Source organism: Grus americana, chromosome 4 (assembly GCF_028858705.1).
Source record: "Grus americana isolate bGruAme1 chromosome 4, bGruAme1.mat, whole genome shotgun sequence".
Lineage (NCBI taxonomy): Eukaryota > Metazoa > Chordata > Aves > Gruiformes > Gruidae > Grus > Grus americana.
Genome location: NC_072855.1, coordinates 76,475,320 through 76,492,568, shown reverse-complemented (window position 1 = coordinate 76,492,568; position 17,249 = coordinate 76,475,320). Strand labels below are relative to the sequence as shown.

At 36.2% G+C, this 17,249-nt stretch overlaps 1 protein-coding gene across 11 annotated transcripts in view; it reads left to right on the top strand.

Moving 5' to 3' along the window:
- BLTP1 (bridge-like lipid transfer protein family member 1) overlaps window positions 1–17,249 on the top strand; it is a 115,056-nt gene that overhangs the window by 28,823 nt on the left and 68,984 nt on the right. For all 11 annotated transcript variants that reach the window (XM_054823258.1, XM_054823250.1, XM_054823251.1 and 8 more), the window contains 12 exons: window positions 119–210; window positions 1,098–1,215; window positions 2,312–2,467; window positions 3,461–3,558; window positions 4,556–4,734; window positions 4,878–4,984; window positions 7,574–7,782; window positions 10,821–11,048; window positions 11,585–11,722; window positions 12,542–12,718; window positions 14,393–14,521; window positions 15,404–15,523. In XM_054823258.1, the coding sequence (XP_054679233.1) occupies window positions 119–210; window positions 1,098–1,215; window positions 2,312–2,467; window positions 3,461–3,558; window positions 4,556–4,734; window positions 4,878–4,984; window positions 7,574–7,782; window positions 10,821–11,048; window positions 11,585–11,722; window positions 12,542–12,718; window positions 14,393–14,521; window positions 15,404–15,523 (1,751 nt within the window). The remainder of the gene's footprint in view (window positions 1–118; window positions 211–1,097; window positions 1,216–2,311; window positions 2,468–3,460; window positions 3,559–4,555; window positions 4,735–4,877; window positions 4,985–7,573; window positions 7,783–10,820; window positions 11,049–11,584; window positions 11,723–12,541; window positions 12,719–14,392; window positions 14,522–15,403; window positions 15,524–17,249) is intronic.

Here is a 17,249-nt window from a genome sequence, read left to right as displayed (position 1 = left end):
TTCTGTCATGGTATTTCTTGATTGTTAGTGGAATGCTGAAATCACTGGTGAAAATTATCTAAATATTTGTGTAGCACTTATGTCTGAATGATTATGTTTTATATCTTTTATCTGCTAGGCTATTCACCTACAATTAAAGGGCAGCTTCTACATGTTGATGCCACCAGCAGTATGCAGTATCGGACTCTCTTAGAAGCTGAAATGCTAGCTGTAAGTTTGCATTAATAAGCACAAAACTTCAGTCTTGAGAGGATTTTTAATAAAGAACTTATTTATTTTTCTGTGGAGCAATTCTATAGGTTATTAAACAATACAGAAATATGCCTTTTGAATCTATTTTGGAAGACCTTAATATGTAAGGAACCTACATATACGCACACAACTGTGCACATGTGTAACTTTGTGAATTAGATAATTTATATACCAAGTTATATGCGTATTGAAAGCAGTGGAGGAATTGGAGTATCACTTACAGATCCTGCCTTGTTTGGGGCCATGCGTTCATGTAGACTTTACCTTAATAAATGATTACACTTGCTAGCTGTGCTACAGAATGTTTGTGCATAAGTACATAAAAGTACTTCATAATATTGAAACTACTTGAGACAGAATAATGCATTATTCTTTTACTTGCCTAGTACTTCATTTCACTTCATAGAGTGTAATTCTGGAGACTACCTTTCTCACTAGTTTTTAAATGACCTTATTAGAGTGATGTTTCCAATGTCTAAATTTGAGCTTCTTATCAATGGTGGAAAAATATTATACTCTAAGGGATTTTATGCTTAGTGTATTGTGAAAAGTGATGCTTTTAATGAAAACTTTGGTTTATAAATTGCTTGTTACATCTACTACTACAGATATATCAGAAGTTTGTAAGTATACCTTTCCAAATAAATGAATGCACTAATACTTGACCTTCAAACACAGAAAGAGAGAGATATTAAATTATTAAGGAATTGGAGAGGCCTTCTGTTCATCCCAGCAGGAAAACAGTTTTAATTATTCAGCAGAGTACATATGTGAAAACTGCTGAGCTACAGGGTCAAGCATTGTCGTCTTTTCAAGTAATTCTGATGCTTTAATATCTTTTTCAGTTTCACATCAATGCCAGCTATCCCCGGATATGGAATATGCCACAGACATGGCAATGCGAACTTGAGGTTTATAAAGCAACCTATCATTTTATCTTTGCTCAGAAAAACTTCTTTACAGGTAACTACTTTACTAAATAAGCTACATACCAAATTAAATGTTCTTTCTTTACAATTTCTTCTAAACTTTTGCAAAGGTGTACAAGGTCGGGTACTCTTATTTAACATATTTAGGACTACCACTTGTTTCTGAGGACAAAGTTTCTGATGTTTTTTGATGCCTATAAGTGTCTTAAGTACATGATATTCTTGTATGTGAGTAGAGATGCCAAATAATTTAATTTTCTAACATGTAAACTAAATTTGATCTGTAGTTAACAAAAATAAATTCATCTGAAATTTAAGATCAATCAGAGCTATTGATTTGTTTAATATTGGTTACCTAGAATGTTGATTATCTGATACCTCTCTCTTTGGCTGACAGATTTTCAACTACTTAGGCTTTAGGTCGTGTCCCTGTGGCTGACAGATGATGAAAGTAATTTGCTCCTTAGGATTCTGGCTGTAAGGAAGAATACATGCACACAAGACAGTACAATGTGATACAGCATCACCAAACTGCTGCTGAGCATTCTAGCTGCAGTAATGGGAAGAACATAGCCCCATCAATGTGGCGCTGCCTGGGCTAATTAGACCTGCTGGGAGGAAGGATTAATTAGTGCAGGCATAGTGCCATGCTAATAAAGTTATCCTCCTGGTGAGGCCGGAGCCATTAACTGTACAGTGCTGCAGTACGCAGCTTAAACTACTGATCTATTCAGCGCAAACATGAACTTCTACAATGACGCAGTTTTGCTGCATTAGCAAATGTTACTGATGTACACATTCAGAGTATCGGAGTGGAAAAACAGAGGAAAGCAGTTGGTAGTCCAGTGTTTTTAGGTCAATGTGCAACTTTGCTACTGAACAAAGCTAAACTAGAAAACTTAAACCTGTGCTTTCCAACTTAAAAAGCAGGTGAGAAATGGGAGGTGGATTCACAACAAGTATTTGTGGAATGTCTGCCTGAGAAATGGATACTGTGTATTGTTCTCAATTTTCCTTTTTCTGTAAAGGAACAAATGGTTAAGATTAACAATTTAAGAAAAGCCAAAAACTTAAGAGATCTTTCACTTGATTGTTACTAACTTGTCTTTTATTACTTTATGTGGGTTTAGATTTGATCCAAGATTGGTCCAGTGATAGCGCACCCGATATTTTTTCATTTGTTCCTTATATGTGGAACTTCAAAGTCATGTTTCATCAATTTGAAATGATTTGGGCAGCAAATCAACACAACTGGATTGACTGTTCCACCAAACAACAAGAAAATGGTGAGATCACTTTTTATTTGGAAGAAGAGCGCATACTACAAAAAATATGTACAAAATATAGAGCGTGTATATATATATATATATAAAGAGTACAAGAATTACAGATATTTTTTTTACTAGAAAAATGTGTCAGTGATAAGCACCCATTTTGTTCCTGTTGATGGGCATAAACCATTCTAAAACTATAGTAAGTTCTAACTTACTTTGTACAAATGTGTACCTTTTTTGGGGAGAGTGCAGTTCTAAATCATGTTTTAGCATTCATTTTCAAGAGCCTTTGAGTCTTTGATTTAGTACCACAATTTGCAGAGAGCAACCATGATGTCTTGACATATATTCAGTGAACTAACGGAAAGCATTCACTTGGGAATAAATTTAAGTAATGTTGGAAAAATACCATGTGAACTCCATATAACTAGAAATGTCTCTTTCCTGTTCATTTCAGAATAGGAAATAACGCTGCTAATTCTAGACAAAACTAAGAGGTACATTTCAGAAAGCCAAAACTTGTTTAATGTGCAATTTGGTTTTATATGTATTTCAGTAGTCTACACTGTACTAGAATATGACAATTTCATTATAGAAAGAGGATGGTGGATCAAAAGTAATGAAGTTGTGTTCTGGTTAAAAATAAGGCTCGCTACTTCCTCGGAAGCCTGAGGAAGTTTCAGTGTGTGTTTTCTTGTCCAAAAACTGGTAAGAAGTAAAGAAAGTCATAAGATATTAACCCAATGAAATTGCAAGCAGATAATAAAAAACAACTGTAAGTACGGTGTCTTTCTATAAAGCACAAGCTGTAGAGAATAAATACTTTCAGAATAATTTAATATGATGTGCTCTAAATACACAGTAGTTAAAATGGCAATTTCCTATGTCATGAGTTCTTGAATATCTTTCCATTATTTTTACCCGTATGTTTGATAATTTGCCTAAGAGCAAAATAGGGAGTAATTTTGACAGATTTTTTTGTTTGTTTTTCGTCTTCTCTCCCAGTTTATCTAGCAGCTTGTGGAGAAACATTGAACATTGTTTTCTCTCTGCCTTTCACTGACTTTGTTCCAACCACATGCAATACTAGATTCTCTTTAAGGGTAAGTCTTCTAAATGTGAGATAGTTTCCCTACCTTCTTCAGTCAGGAAGTTTTGAATAAGCTTTTTCCTGAAAGAAAAATATTCTCTTTCACTTCCGGTTCATAGCATTTATCTTTAAGCCAGAGGTAAATGGTTTCTGCAGCTTTAAATGAAGCATCCAATTATAGGCTGTTTTAATTTATATATACACAAATAAAAATATATTTTTAAAATATATATACACATATGCTTCACACATACATATAAACACACACATTTAGTATGTATATTTACTACATATACTTAGGCTGTGTGTGTCTGTGTATGTATTTTATTGCTTGGAGGTTTGTTCCCATTTATTTAGAAAACATGAAAATCTAGTATATGTTCAAAGATAAAAATCAAATACTGGAATGGGTACCCCCAAGCCATTTTGGAAAGCCACCTTCCAGATTTTTAAGAGTTTCTGTAGAATAAGTAATGATGATACCGTGTTTTTAAGACACAGCTAATTTTTTGAGAGATTGTACTTCTTGTCTTCCCTAAAATAGAAGCAATCTACCACTACTAAAAATAAAAACCTAGTTGATGGTGATGTTGGTAATTTTGTATAATTTGATAGCAAAGAAAGCAGTGTTTTATCTATTTTTTAAAAAAAAAAAGTATGGTTTAGTTGAGATGTAGGGTAGCCTTGGGCCAATCGCTTTTTGCAGTATGGATTGAACAACAGAAGAGCAGGAATCACTAAAAGCTATGCCCCTGTGTTTTACAGATTGCTATGGTGTGGTGTTATGTGCAAGTTGCTGGACTTGTAACTGTTCATAACTACAGAGCTCTTGGGATTGTACTAGAAATTGGTGGGAGCTGTGGTCAGCAATCACCTGTGAAAATTGACATTTCTTCCCTTGCTCTGCCTGTAAAGTGAAGATGGTGGCGCATGTGAACATGCATATAACATGAGCATTATGCATAAAGTGAATGTAAATTAACTTTTCTGTTACTAATGTTTGATTTTAGGGAGAAGATGTTGATCTTCATTTGTATCTACCAGATTGTCATCCTAGTAAATATTCCCTGTTTATGTTGGTGAAAGATTGTCAGCCTAATAAAATAAGTCCTGAATCTTGTATTTCTACCGAATGTCAAAGTGGTCCGAAAACAGGCAAACCCAAATGGAGGAACATTACTCAAGAAGAGTGAGTTTTATTGTGATATATATTTATGTCTTTATATTCACTCTTCATATTTACTTATTTTGTTTGTAATCAAAGCAACCTCATATGTTCATGTTTAATGAAACTATTGTACTTCAAGTAAGTGTGATGTTTCTTTTTGAAAGGGCTGGATGGGTTGAATGCTGGACAGTCCCGAGTGTTGTGTTTACCATTGACTACTCATGGCACCCAATTTATCCTCAAAAGGCAGATGAGCAGTTAAAACAATCCTGTAAGTGTCACTACATTTTTTCTTGTTAGCATGTTGAATTTCAGGAACTGCTGTGACTTTGGATCAAACTGCCTAAATATGCAGAAATGAATTTTGAACCGAACTACTATAGCGTTTTCCATGTGACATATAAATCTTTAGAATGCACCAGGTTCGATATAAAACTGACAACATCTTGCGATGCAAAATTTCAGAACATGTCCCAGTTCCCTGTGTAAAAAGAGTATATTGTCTGTAATTCACTTCTTGTCCTTAAAGTGGATCTCTTAAATGGGTTGTTGCATAACAAAATATCACTTGCTATATTAAATATGAAGTTACAATATTTTTGGCAGTATCATGTTCCTTAGCCTTTCTAAGCTGTTTTCCTTAAGATGTTGTGGTGTTGTCTAATGATTTAAATATTTAAACACACTGTATATGAGTGTTGTGGTTTAACCCCAGCAGATAACTGAGCACCACGCAGCTACTCACTCATCTCCCCCGCTGCAGTGGGATGGGAAGGAGAATGGAAAAAAAAAAAAAACCTCGTGGGTTGAGATAAAGACAGTTTAATAGGATAACAAGGGAAGAGAATAATAGTAATAATAATAATAGTAACAACAAGCAATTGCTTACCACATGCAAAAGGTAAATAAAACAATTTGATGCTGAGTCTGTTTCTGAGCAGTGATCCCACCTCCTGGCTAGCTTCCCCAGTTCTATATGGAGCATGATGTTACATGGCATGGAATATCCCTGTGGCTAGTCTGGGTCAGCTGTCCTGGCTGTGCTCTCCCAGCTTCTTGTGCACCTGGCAGGGCGTGAGAAACTGAAGAGTCCTGGACTTAGTGTAAGCACTACAACTGTCTGATAACAACTAAAAAGATCACTGTTATCAACATTATTCTCATCTGAAATCCAAACCACAGCACTATACCAGCTACTAGAAAGAAAATTGACTCTATCCCAGCTGAAACTGGGACAATGAGCTATAGTAACATTGTCTTACCTTTACGGAATGAAACTCTGGGATTTCATTGTAGCTAGCAGTGTTGAAGTGAATCATGGCTATCAGGTAAATTCTAAATAGGAATTTTTAAATTTAAAACATCTAAACAATATTTCCAAATAAGAAACATTCTATGAGTATGTGCTTGCAAAAAAAAAAAGTTATTTGATAACTTACTTTCATCTCTGTGTTTAAGTATTTTAAATGCAGAGGGAGGTATGCAGGAAGTTACGGGATTACATAAGTCTTTCAGGTTGAGATGCTAGAAGCAGAACTGATGAAGGGGAGGTATTGAAAGGCCTAATTTGAATGGGCCTCAATCAGCAGGGGTTAGAAGACGTGCTGGATAGTGTTTCTAGGTTTTGAGTTCCAACAACTCAAATCCAAAAGAACTCAAACTTTAGAGGACAAAGCAGAAAAAAGATTAATCTTGCAGATGTTCATTAAGTGCTCTTGTGAGACTGTCAGCTTGTGTCAAATGTGCATACTTCAAATTTGAAAACATTTACAGGTAATTGTAGCAATTGAACCTGCATTTGAAAGTTTGTGCATACCCAGGTAATCTCATCTGCAGCTTCCTTTGAACAATCCAGCACAGTCCAGCTCACTTCTAATCTGTGATGCTGATAGAATGTGTTTGTTACAGTAGCAACATCTGTATTTTATTTTGAGGCAATCGATAGAACTCTTTAAGTCTCTGAGAAACAAATACACTGCATTACAAGAAATGCAGCTTCCAAAAAAGCAGTCGTCTCACTGTGGCATTTAGCTAATTTATAACACGTAATCTAATGCAAGCACTGCGCAAGTGTTGTAGACAATAATGGTAAGTTAGAGCTTTGAAAGTTTTCTGGCTGCAGGAGTGTATTCGCTGTAGTTCTGTACCTACTGGTTCGTCCAGCTCAACTCATACCTGAAATCTTACTCCATCTGGAACATCAGTTTTGAATGATTTTCCCATAGAGTTCTTCCCAGCAATCGCTTACATCCCCAAAGCAGTTCCAGTTACTCAATTCTTTCTCATTACCTTTCCCCACTTAAAAAAGACAAAGTGCTTTCTTCTCCCTAGCTCAAAGTAAAAAGAAGGGATTGGAAACTAGATTTGAATTTCCAAACGGTTTTGTGACTAGAGCAATTGAGTTGAGAGGAAATTTTGGCTTACAGAACTACTGGTTCAGAATAGGTTTTCAATAAAACTTTTGTATTTTTCCTGTTTATTCACTTTTGTTTATTCTGCAATAGCTGTGTGTGGTTGTGGGAAATCTACACTGAAATGAAAGCATGTCTCTGTTTAACTTTGAAAAACAAGATAAATAAATTGATGGTTTTTTCAGTACTTGAAGGATTGTTTTTCTCTTGCATAATTAACATTGACTAAAATATTGTAGTATTCTATTGACTAAAATACTTTCCTGTCTTCCCATAGTTACTAGATATGAGAAACCAGTTCTGTGGCATAGACATATTAACATAATTATACAATCCAAATTAGCTGCAAAAAGTTTTATATTTAATACACATTCATATTTGCAGAATTTTGTGTATCAGAAGCCTAACTTGTAATCAAAATTCGTTTTCTTCTTTATTTTGCTCCAAAGTGTCAGAAATGGAAGAAACAATGTTATCTGTTCTAAGGCCATCACAGAAAACAGCTGACAGCGTGATTTCATCTCCCACAGCTTCAACCCGCCTTCCCCTTGACCCCTCAGAGCTGCCCCCGGATAAGCTCCATGTGGAACTGGAACTCTCCCCAGATTCCCAGATAACCCTGTATGGACCCCTCCTCAAAGCCTTTCTGTCCATAAAGGTAGGCATAGGAGCCTAAAATTTATGGATGGGCCACATGTAGGAAAGGGAGATAATTGATTAAACTTTTTGTAAGTACTAATTCGGAATGACTGTGATGATATGGCGTAGCTGGGATTAATTCAGTTGGCACAGGTTTATGAGAAGACTTTCAATATCTATATGTAGACCCATATCAGCATAATTTTCCTTTCAAGGAAGAGTACATGCTCTGGACTTCATGTGCAGAAAAGTTCTTCTTTGACTTTTGCAGTAGTGTAAAAAAAAATAAAAATCTATGATTATGACTAGAGCTTATATTAACAATATCTTTTATACAAAGATATATCAGAGCCCATGATTTTAGTGCATTTTAAGTTCTGCAGAGTGTCCTAATTGTTCGTTTGTTTTTGTTTTAATGAGATCCTGTGAAATTTCTGGAGTTAGGATCATGGAGGGGAGGGGGGAAGGACATGAGAATAAATTTAATTTAAAAAGCTATTTCAATCAATATTGAAGAAGACTTTTTCATCCTTTTCTTGATGTTAATCTATTATGCTTTAAAATGTTTGTGTTGCTTAGTGTTGTGTCCCCTTCCATTACTGATCTTCAGGGTGGCTAGAAACAGTTTAATTTCTTCCCACCTCCCTGACCCTGCCTTGTTGTGACAAAAGCAGAGGTGATTGAACATGTTGCTTCTATTTGACTAACAGTGAAATGCTTGGGTTTTGGCTGGTTTTTGTGTTGATTGGTTTTGTATGTGTGGGGTTTTTTGCTGGGTAGAGTTTGGTTGTTTTGTTTTAAAGGTCTTTTTTAGCCTATGCAGATCTAGGCTAAGGCAATATTTCTGGAGGCTTTCATTTTGGGTCGGGGATGAGGAATTTTCTGACAGGTGATCAGTATCAGGACTCATACTGAAACAGTCATTTTTATGAATTTATGTAAGATATTGCACATAAACAATGAATAGCAGAAAATACAAAGTTTTTGTAGAGTATAGCAAATATGCTTATTATTTTTTCATGTTGCTACTAAAGTACATGGGATTAAAATTAGGCCTTTACTGCATCTTGAAGATTTCATTTCTCTGATACAGAGGAAATGCGCCCATGTTTGAATTGTTTATTGAGCTCCTCTTTTAGAGCCTATAAATTCACGAGAAGGTTCTGTCTTACTAAGCAAAGCAGCACATCTTCAGTGCTCTTTGCCTCTGGCGGTATATGTAGACAGTGCTACGTTAGATCCCTTGATTCTATGATGATTTAATTTTTTTAGGTGCAGATTTCTCAGATTAAATCTAGCTTTTATCTTCTAAATCTCAGGAGAAAATGTAGATGAATAGCTTGTTTTTGAAAATGTGCATTTATTGTTCTTTTTTGTGACTGTGTTTACATCTTTTTGTCCAGCTGTGCTGGCAGCATCTTTTAATAGATTTCTAGGGGAGGGTTTTATGCTTGTTTTCCTGACTTGTGGTTGAATTGTTATTTTCAGTATGTTTTCATTTATCTTTTTCAATTCATGCGGGAGAGATTCCTGGACATGCATGGTTCATGCAGTTTTGTTAAGCTTTCTATTCTTGGGAGGTAGTTTTTTGGTGTAGCATGCTGTGTTTTTTACTGAAGGCCTTACTGGCTGGGAATGAATGATTTATAGGTCCTTGCATCCCCAGCAGGAGGTACCAGGAGTAAGTTACTGGAGTTCTTAGCACCATCTGCTGGGTCTGCCTAAAAAATATTTCAAGGTCTGTATCCTAACATTGACCTTTATCTTTTCCCTTTGCTAAAACACAAAGCAGATTAACTTTGCTTAACTTCTGAGGTTTTTTTGGTTTGGCTACAGAGCAGTGCTTAATTCATATGTGTTAACATCAACAATACTTCAGAGACTCAGTACAAGATGGTGAAATTACATGTCCACAGGAGTCATTATTTCAAGACCGATAATGAGACTGCCTTTTCTGCAGACCTTTTTCAAGGACATGGGTACCTTGCAGTTGCTTGCTTTCTTTTTGTTGTACACTTTCTCTTTGCTTGTGCTGCAGACGTGCTTACAAAAGAACAAAGAAGTTTTGGAAAGCAAATTAGGCACAGAAAAGGGGAAGGTGGGGAGTAAGAAGCTTCATAAGATGTAAATCTGTCTCAGTTTAATCTTCAGTTTAGTACTCATTTGTTTGTATCTCTCAAATCATCAGTGGAGTTTGTAACAGTTGGAACATTTCTGTCAGCATGAGAGGCTGAGGGACTTAATTACTTTCTAAGAATGAATAAGGGAGTGACATTTGTGTCTGTGTTGTAGCCTCTGGTGAGAAAGATTTTGCTCCACAGAATGCTTAGTCCCCATCATTTCCCATATACTGAATTAATAGGAAAATATAACCTGCATCATTCAGAAAATTTTTCTTGAGTCTAGCCATTTTTTGAGGAGGAAGAGGTGACAGAATATCAGAAATCTGATTCTGATGCACTTAAATGAAGCACAGGAAATTGATTTTTTTTTTAAATTAGTGATTTTCTGTTTCCAGGTAGAATTTGGCAGAGTTATTTTGGTCTTAGATAATTGAGGGGGGTTGGCTTAGAAACAAGGTGGGTTTTAGACCCAAGGGGAGAAATATTTCTGAACTACTATTTTAGAATCATGTTTAAGACTTTGAAATATGCTGATAACAAGTTTCAGAAGGTTGGATAAGAGTGACTTCCTGCAGGATATTTTGTGTTCTTACTCTCAAAGTTATTTATCTTTAAAAGCACAAAATCTCTTTCTAATCTTGGTAGTAGTATTTCAGAATAGTTATTTGTATTGCATGCATCTAGAATGCCAGTACTTGGAGAACTACGGAGAGCCCCTTCTTTTCCTGCAAAGCACAAGGCCTAAATTTGCTCACTTAAAGTGTCCATTTTTCATAAAGTAAAAGTATACATGTGTCTTCAGCTATAGTTTTTAGCTACACCGCTTATTTTTGGGAGGGCTAACATACAGGAAAAGATTGGATTTGTATTTTATGACATTGCCTATATGTTTTTAATTTGTTTTCCATATGTTCATAACAAATCCTTTTCCTAGGAAAATTATTTTGGGGAAGATGACATGTACACTGATTTCGAAGAAGTTATTTCAAGCCCTGTTTTGTCACTGTCAACATCTTCAAGCTCTGGATGGACAGCCGTTGGAGTGGAAAGTGACAAAAAAGAAAATGAAAGTTCAGTCAAGCCAGTTCACCCTCTTACTTTACGCCCATGGGATATCACTGTGCTTGTTAATTTGTACAAAGTGCATGGGCGATTACCAGTGGTAAGTACTTTAGAACCATAAAATATTTTGCTTTGTATAACTATTTTTTTTTTTTCTAGTTTCATAATCTGGCATTAAATTTAACTCCCTGGAACACTGAGTTAGGGTGGTGTTTACCAAAGTGTGTGTATATGCTCTACTAAAATTGTGGCTAGCTAAACTAATTTGAGACATGGTTTATTTTGCTTATCTGGGAGGCAGAACTGGATAATTTTGGATATGATTTTTATTCAATGAACTTGATTTGTGTGATAATATTTTTGATAATGGTCCATTGTGCTCTGCAGTTGCGTTCTGAGGGATCCCCAGAAATTCAGATAAGAAGCTGGATAAAAAAATTGGGTTCACCCAAATGGGTTTGAATTGCTGTTTATGTAATTGTCAAAAGGTTTTTCAAGTTGCACAGGCTTCTTTTTGAGTATCTGCTTGGAGGAAAACTAGTAATTCCTGCTCGCAGGTTTGCTTCTAATCTTACAATTTCAACCATGTTGTGTATTTTCAGTTTCTGAAACAGATGTGTTTAATTTTTATTTTAGCATTGCAGTCCAGATGGTCCTGAGTGCCCTACAGCTTTCTTGGAAAGATTGTGTTTTGAGATGAAGAAAGGATTTAGAGAAACAATGCTTCAACTTGTACTGTCTCCAGTGAATTTGTTTCTGAATGACAACTATCAGGTAGTAAGCTGTTTTTTAGTGTTTCCATGTGTGTGTCTGTATTGTGGAAGTTGTGATGATCTTAACATTGAATTCTTTTTTGTTAGGAACTTTCCTTTTGTACACATACAAAGTTTATTAAGGCTTATGAATCATAAGCGGTATTAAAGAAAAATCTGATGCATATTAATCCCCAGCTTACCTCCATGCAGTCACAAGCTTCTAGTGTCTGCCTGTGCTGGTTTTACCTTTTCAGTTTCTTCTCTGGCTGGTGGAGTAACATTCCTTTGAAAAGTATTACATCTGAATTTTCATATCTGCAAACAAGTAGCTTTAGGTAGTCAAGAAATACTTTGGTGAAAAGTACAAATTAGAGGGCAGCCTCTGATGTTCGTTGTTTGGATTTTTGTAATTTTTTTTAATGTGTGAGCTTTCTGATAGTAGCATACCTTCATAAGTCATATTTTTTTAACCTCTTGATCACTTCCATTGTCAAATATGCTCTTCCATTCCTTGTTTATATTTTATTGCAGTAATATTTAACATATGGTGTCTAGGTGTCACCGTGTGGAGTTCATCAAGGGAAAGTTGTTGATGATGGTTGTGAAAAATGAAAACAAACTTTGGTTAGATAAACTTCCCTCTCCCCCTGTAACATTTGCATGTTTGTTGTTGCATGGGTAATGCTGAAAAGTCTTGGGGCTGTCTAGCTGTACAAAAGTTGACAGGATTTAAGTGGTGAAGATGAATGTGTATGATGTATCTCTGGCTACACAGTTTTTGCACTTTTATTGATGTATTCTTTGCAAGTAATAGCTTTAACTTATTTGTCCTTAACAGCGACCTGCAGTGGATGAAGTTCTTCGAGAGGGTCACATCAGCCTGTCAGGTCTGCAGTTGCGTGCTCACGCAATGTTTTCAGCAGAAGGTCTGCCTCTTGGAAGTGATACTTTAGAATATGCATGGCTGATAGATGTACAGGCTGGAAGTCTTACAGCCAAAGTTACAGCACCGCAGGTACCATCTAGAGACTATTTGCTCTTAAGTATTACATTTCTTCTTTCTCGTAAAACTGCCATAGCACAGATTTTGGAAGGCACGTGATCTCAGCTGAATGTGGATGCAACTGTGCCTTAAGTAACGTTATTTTTACAGCTTGAAAATCTAACCATTTCTGTAAATGCATAGGAGATGCCAATACTGAATCTGATATTCATCTTAAAAGAGTGGCTAGTGTTACATGAGAATTTGAAGAGATGATGAATACAGACCATGAACAAATCAGTAGTGAATACTGTTGCACTACTTGTAAACACTTGTATGTTACATCTATGTATGTTAATGTATTTAATACTGATTAGAAAGGCAACCACAGTATCCACAGGCACTTCAAGAGGTTTAATTGCAGAGTAAACAATACTTCTCTGTAAATAAAGGAGGTGTTTTGGGATGACTTCAGCTGTAAACTAGGTAATGTGATGAAGAGGAGGAAGGAAAATATATTTGAAAGGTTTAAGTATGACATGACTTAAGTTGTCTGTGACTTCCTCTGAGGTTACTTTTATGATGCTGACTTCTGGAGATGCAGGTTCGTTACCTCTGCTGGTTAACTCTCTGGGAAGGACAAATGAAGTGTCCAGTTGTGATTGGAGGCTGAAAGACAACGTAATATTCCTCAGATGTAACCCATTTTCCCAGAATGCTACCACTGATTTATATAAGCTATAGCATTTACTCCACTGCTCTATGCTTCAAAATTAAACCTACTTGATTCCAAGTACTCTAAGGTTAGAAAACATTTCTAAATGCTTGGTGCAACTTAAGGATTTTTTTCCCCCTACAAAATCTTTCTCAATTGTATCCTTCATGCAGGACTTGTATTTAATTTTTTTGTTGTCGGCACTGCTATGGAGCAGAACTTGAATTTGCTGTTTCAGGGTCATTGGCTTTTTTCCTCCCATAGTGTGGTGTATTGCAAGAATTTGTGAAGGGATAACACTAAAGGGAGGAGGAGAGATTTTTTTCAGGAGTGTCATAACTATATTAAATTCCAGTTAAATTACTGCTGATTTTAAGTGCCCTTTCCTTTGGCTAGCCAAAGAAAGGCCATTTCTCTCGTAATACAACCAGCCAGCCATGAATCATTTCCTTTATGAATGAACTAACTATATAAAAGATTTAAATCAACAATAGGCTAATTACTAGGTCCTGTGAGATTCAGCAGTGTTCTGTTTAGCCAGTTTCCTCCTGTGCTTTCTAAATGTAACTTTGTTACTCATATGCAAGGAAGTCTGACATTTAAATTACAAATGTAATAGATTATTTCAAGGCTTTTTTTTAGAGGTAAGATAAGGGGAGCTCTGTCTTTACAGTGAAGTTCTTAGTTGACCATAATAGCAAAAGCTGTTTTCTTCTATTAAGAAATAACTTAGACAATTATTTAACATCACCACATTATCCATGAAAAACTAGAGACTTGCATGTTGTGGTACACATAAAAATCAGTCTTGAGTAACAGGAAGTAGACGATGTGTAAGCAAGGTAATGTGGCCAGGATGTTATGGTGGAGTCTCTTGTTTTTACTCCTGCTCACCTCTCAACATCCAGTGATGTTCTTTCAGTACTCTGTCAAATACTGAAAGTTCATTTTGCATACTTACTATTAGACAATGTGTTGTTATTTGCTTATAGCTTGCGTGTCTTCTGGAATGGGGGCAGACCTTTGTATTTCATGTGGTGTGCCAGGAGTTTGAGCTGGAAAGGCCAAAATCTGTAATAATATGCCAGCATGGAATCGATCGCCGGTTTTGTGACTCAAAGGTAACCTTTCTTCCGTCTTAATTGCTTGCTATATTTGCACAGGTTCTTTGGAACAGTTTAGAAATTCAGCCTTAAAGTTATCAAGATACATGGACTAAATACTCAGATTGGATGTTCCCTTTGATTAAATTATAGCTAATTATGTTTTAGAAAGAAAAGCGATTCTCTCTGGATTTTCCTGTAGATGTGCACAGTGGTTTTGTGCTCTCTGTGAAGTATTTTGAGAAACAGTACCCACAGGAGTCATGCCTAGTTTCTTACCTCTACGGTGACAGTTAAGAGACAAAGGTCATACTCCCCCTTGTGCTCCTGGCACATTTCCATGGTACTTTTTCATCCTGTATCCTGTGTTGATGAAACAGTGCTTTGGTGGGAGACTTAAGCTGACATTTTATAGTTTCGATGGCCTTTTGTTTTGTGTTTCCCACCCTGGGACTCTTACTTACATGTCATTGTGGATTCTGCTTTTGATGCTTGTCTCTTGGAATCCATGTGTGCGGTCACTTGAAGACCAAAGGAGGCTTGTCGTATATTAAGTATGATTTCTGGATTTCATCTCTTGACATCCTCCTTGTTTTGTTCCAGTTTTTATGATGATCTCTATTAGCAGACTTGATTTGTCTTTTGCTGGTGGAAGCCAGGAGAGCCAACTGGGTCCCCTGATGTTGCTGGACAGGAGAATTAACCATGTGCTAGTGAAAATGAACCTCAGCACAGAAACACCCTGTCTGATGCTCATGTTGATAGTGTAGAATAAATAACTTTTTATTGCTCTAGTTTTAGGCCTCTGTTAAACAGAATGTTAAACTACTTGACAAATTAAACTAAAACTCCTAATGTGTATTTAAATCTCTTCTTTCTTTTTTTTTCTCTTTCCTTCAGATGAACTGTGTCCCTGGGCCATGCCCAACATCTGATGACTTAAAGTACACTATGACACGCTTAGCCATGGATGGAGCAGATCTGTATGTGGTAGAACATGGCTGTGCCACCAATATAAAGGTAGAAATATTTCTCTTAATGGCAATTAAAATACTTCTTTGACAATAGAGTTCTTTGTATTTTTTTGATAGCATAGCTACCTGAATTTATTGCTTGCTTATATGCAATGGACTAAGCAGAATTTCTGAAACTTTAAGTGATAAAAGGTTGTCTTGGACTGGGCCAGGAGTAAGTCAATTTGGCTTCTGCTTAGTAGTTCCATTAATGATCTTGGAAAATGGTATGGAGGAGTAGATGTCTGCTAAAATAAGAGTGGAAGTTGCAGGACTGGTGCAAAAAACTTAAGAAAACACTGGGCAATGTAAATCTCAGTGTCTGTACCTGAGAGCTAATAAGAACTTGTGCTGTAAGTTGGTAACTCAGCAACTGGAAATTATTCATATGGATTGCCTACAAGTCAATACTGGATAACTCATGATCTTATGTCTTCTGTGACAGAGCTGTTTGAATTAAGATATCTCTTTGGTAGAGATGGGAGAAGTATTAGTGACGCTGCCTGACTGAATCTGGAATACTGCATAGGGTATCCTCAGTTCAAAAAAGGATTTGCAGACAAGAGCTGATATTCTCTTCGTTATCCTGTCATACAAGAGAAAACTGGAATTAATTTACTCAATGTAGCAAAATAGAAATTAAGAGACAATTGAGTTATGGTATCAACAGAAAAAAAGTGCTATGCTGGTATGAGTGACTAGTAGTTGTGCTGTCCATTAATAAATTTGGTTCTAAATAGTAGACTTAACATGTAAGGCTTTGCAGACAGCTTCACATTATGAGCAAGAATCTAACTGAAGGAAAGTGGTAATTATTTTAGACATTTTTTAATTATAAGGTATCTTGTCATTTGAATGGCTTGCTACCTTGTGGCAGTAAAAAAAATGTGTTTCAGTCTCCAATTCTTTTGATTCCTATATTAAAATCACCATCACAAATATTAACTGTGTTTGCAGGCATAAATATGTATGGAAGTATTTTCAAAGACAGCTTAATAACCTGACCCACTCTAGAAAATCATATCCTGAATGTGTTTCTTCTGAATTTTAAAAAAAGGTTTCCAGTGCTCCTTTATAGTCTATGACAGAGATGTGAAGTAATAATATTAATATTAACCCTGTGGGTAGCTTTTCCATGGCCAGGTTCTTTTTCAGCTTTCCTTCTTTTCCCTGTGAAAAGTTTGAAAACTTGATCTGAAATTTCAGGTACTTGATGGTGACTTATTGGAGTGGTCTCAAGCTGTGCAGGGAACTTGGTCCAATGTCTTCAGATTATTTGAACTTTGAAGACTAAGCATGTGTGGCAGGGCTATGTCATCTTTTATTAGTGTTACAGCAGTGTTGGGGAGGATTGATACTGTATGGATACAGGTGGGTTAGTTGTACAGTGACCAGTTTCCATGGCGAAGCGTGGGGGTAAAGCAAGAACTTCTGGTTTCTGTTTGGAGAGGGTGGGCTCCTGCTGGTCTCGTGCTTTTCACAGGAGAACGGCAGCCTCCTGTTTGGTTCAGCAAAACTACTGGAGTTTTGCCAATACAAGAAATAAAGTGTGATCGTATAAGGGCTACTATAACACAATTCATACGGATCTCTCTCATTACAACATCTGTCCAAAGCTGAGCTTTCTATTTTGGTCCTTTTACGAAAGGAGACTCTGAAGTAGAGGTTTTATTTCTGTTATTTAAAAACTGGCTGAAACAAATTTGTAAGCTTGCCTTCTTTTGTGTGTGTGC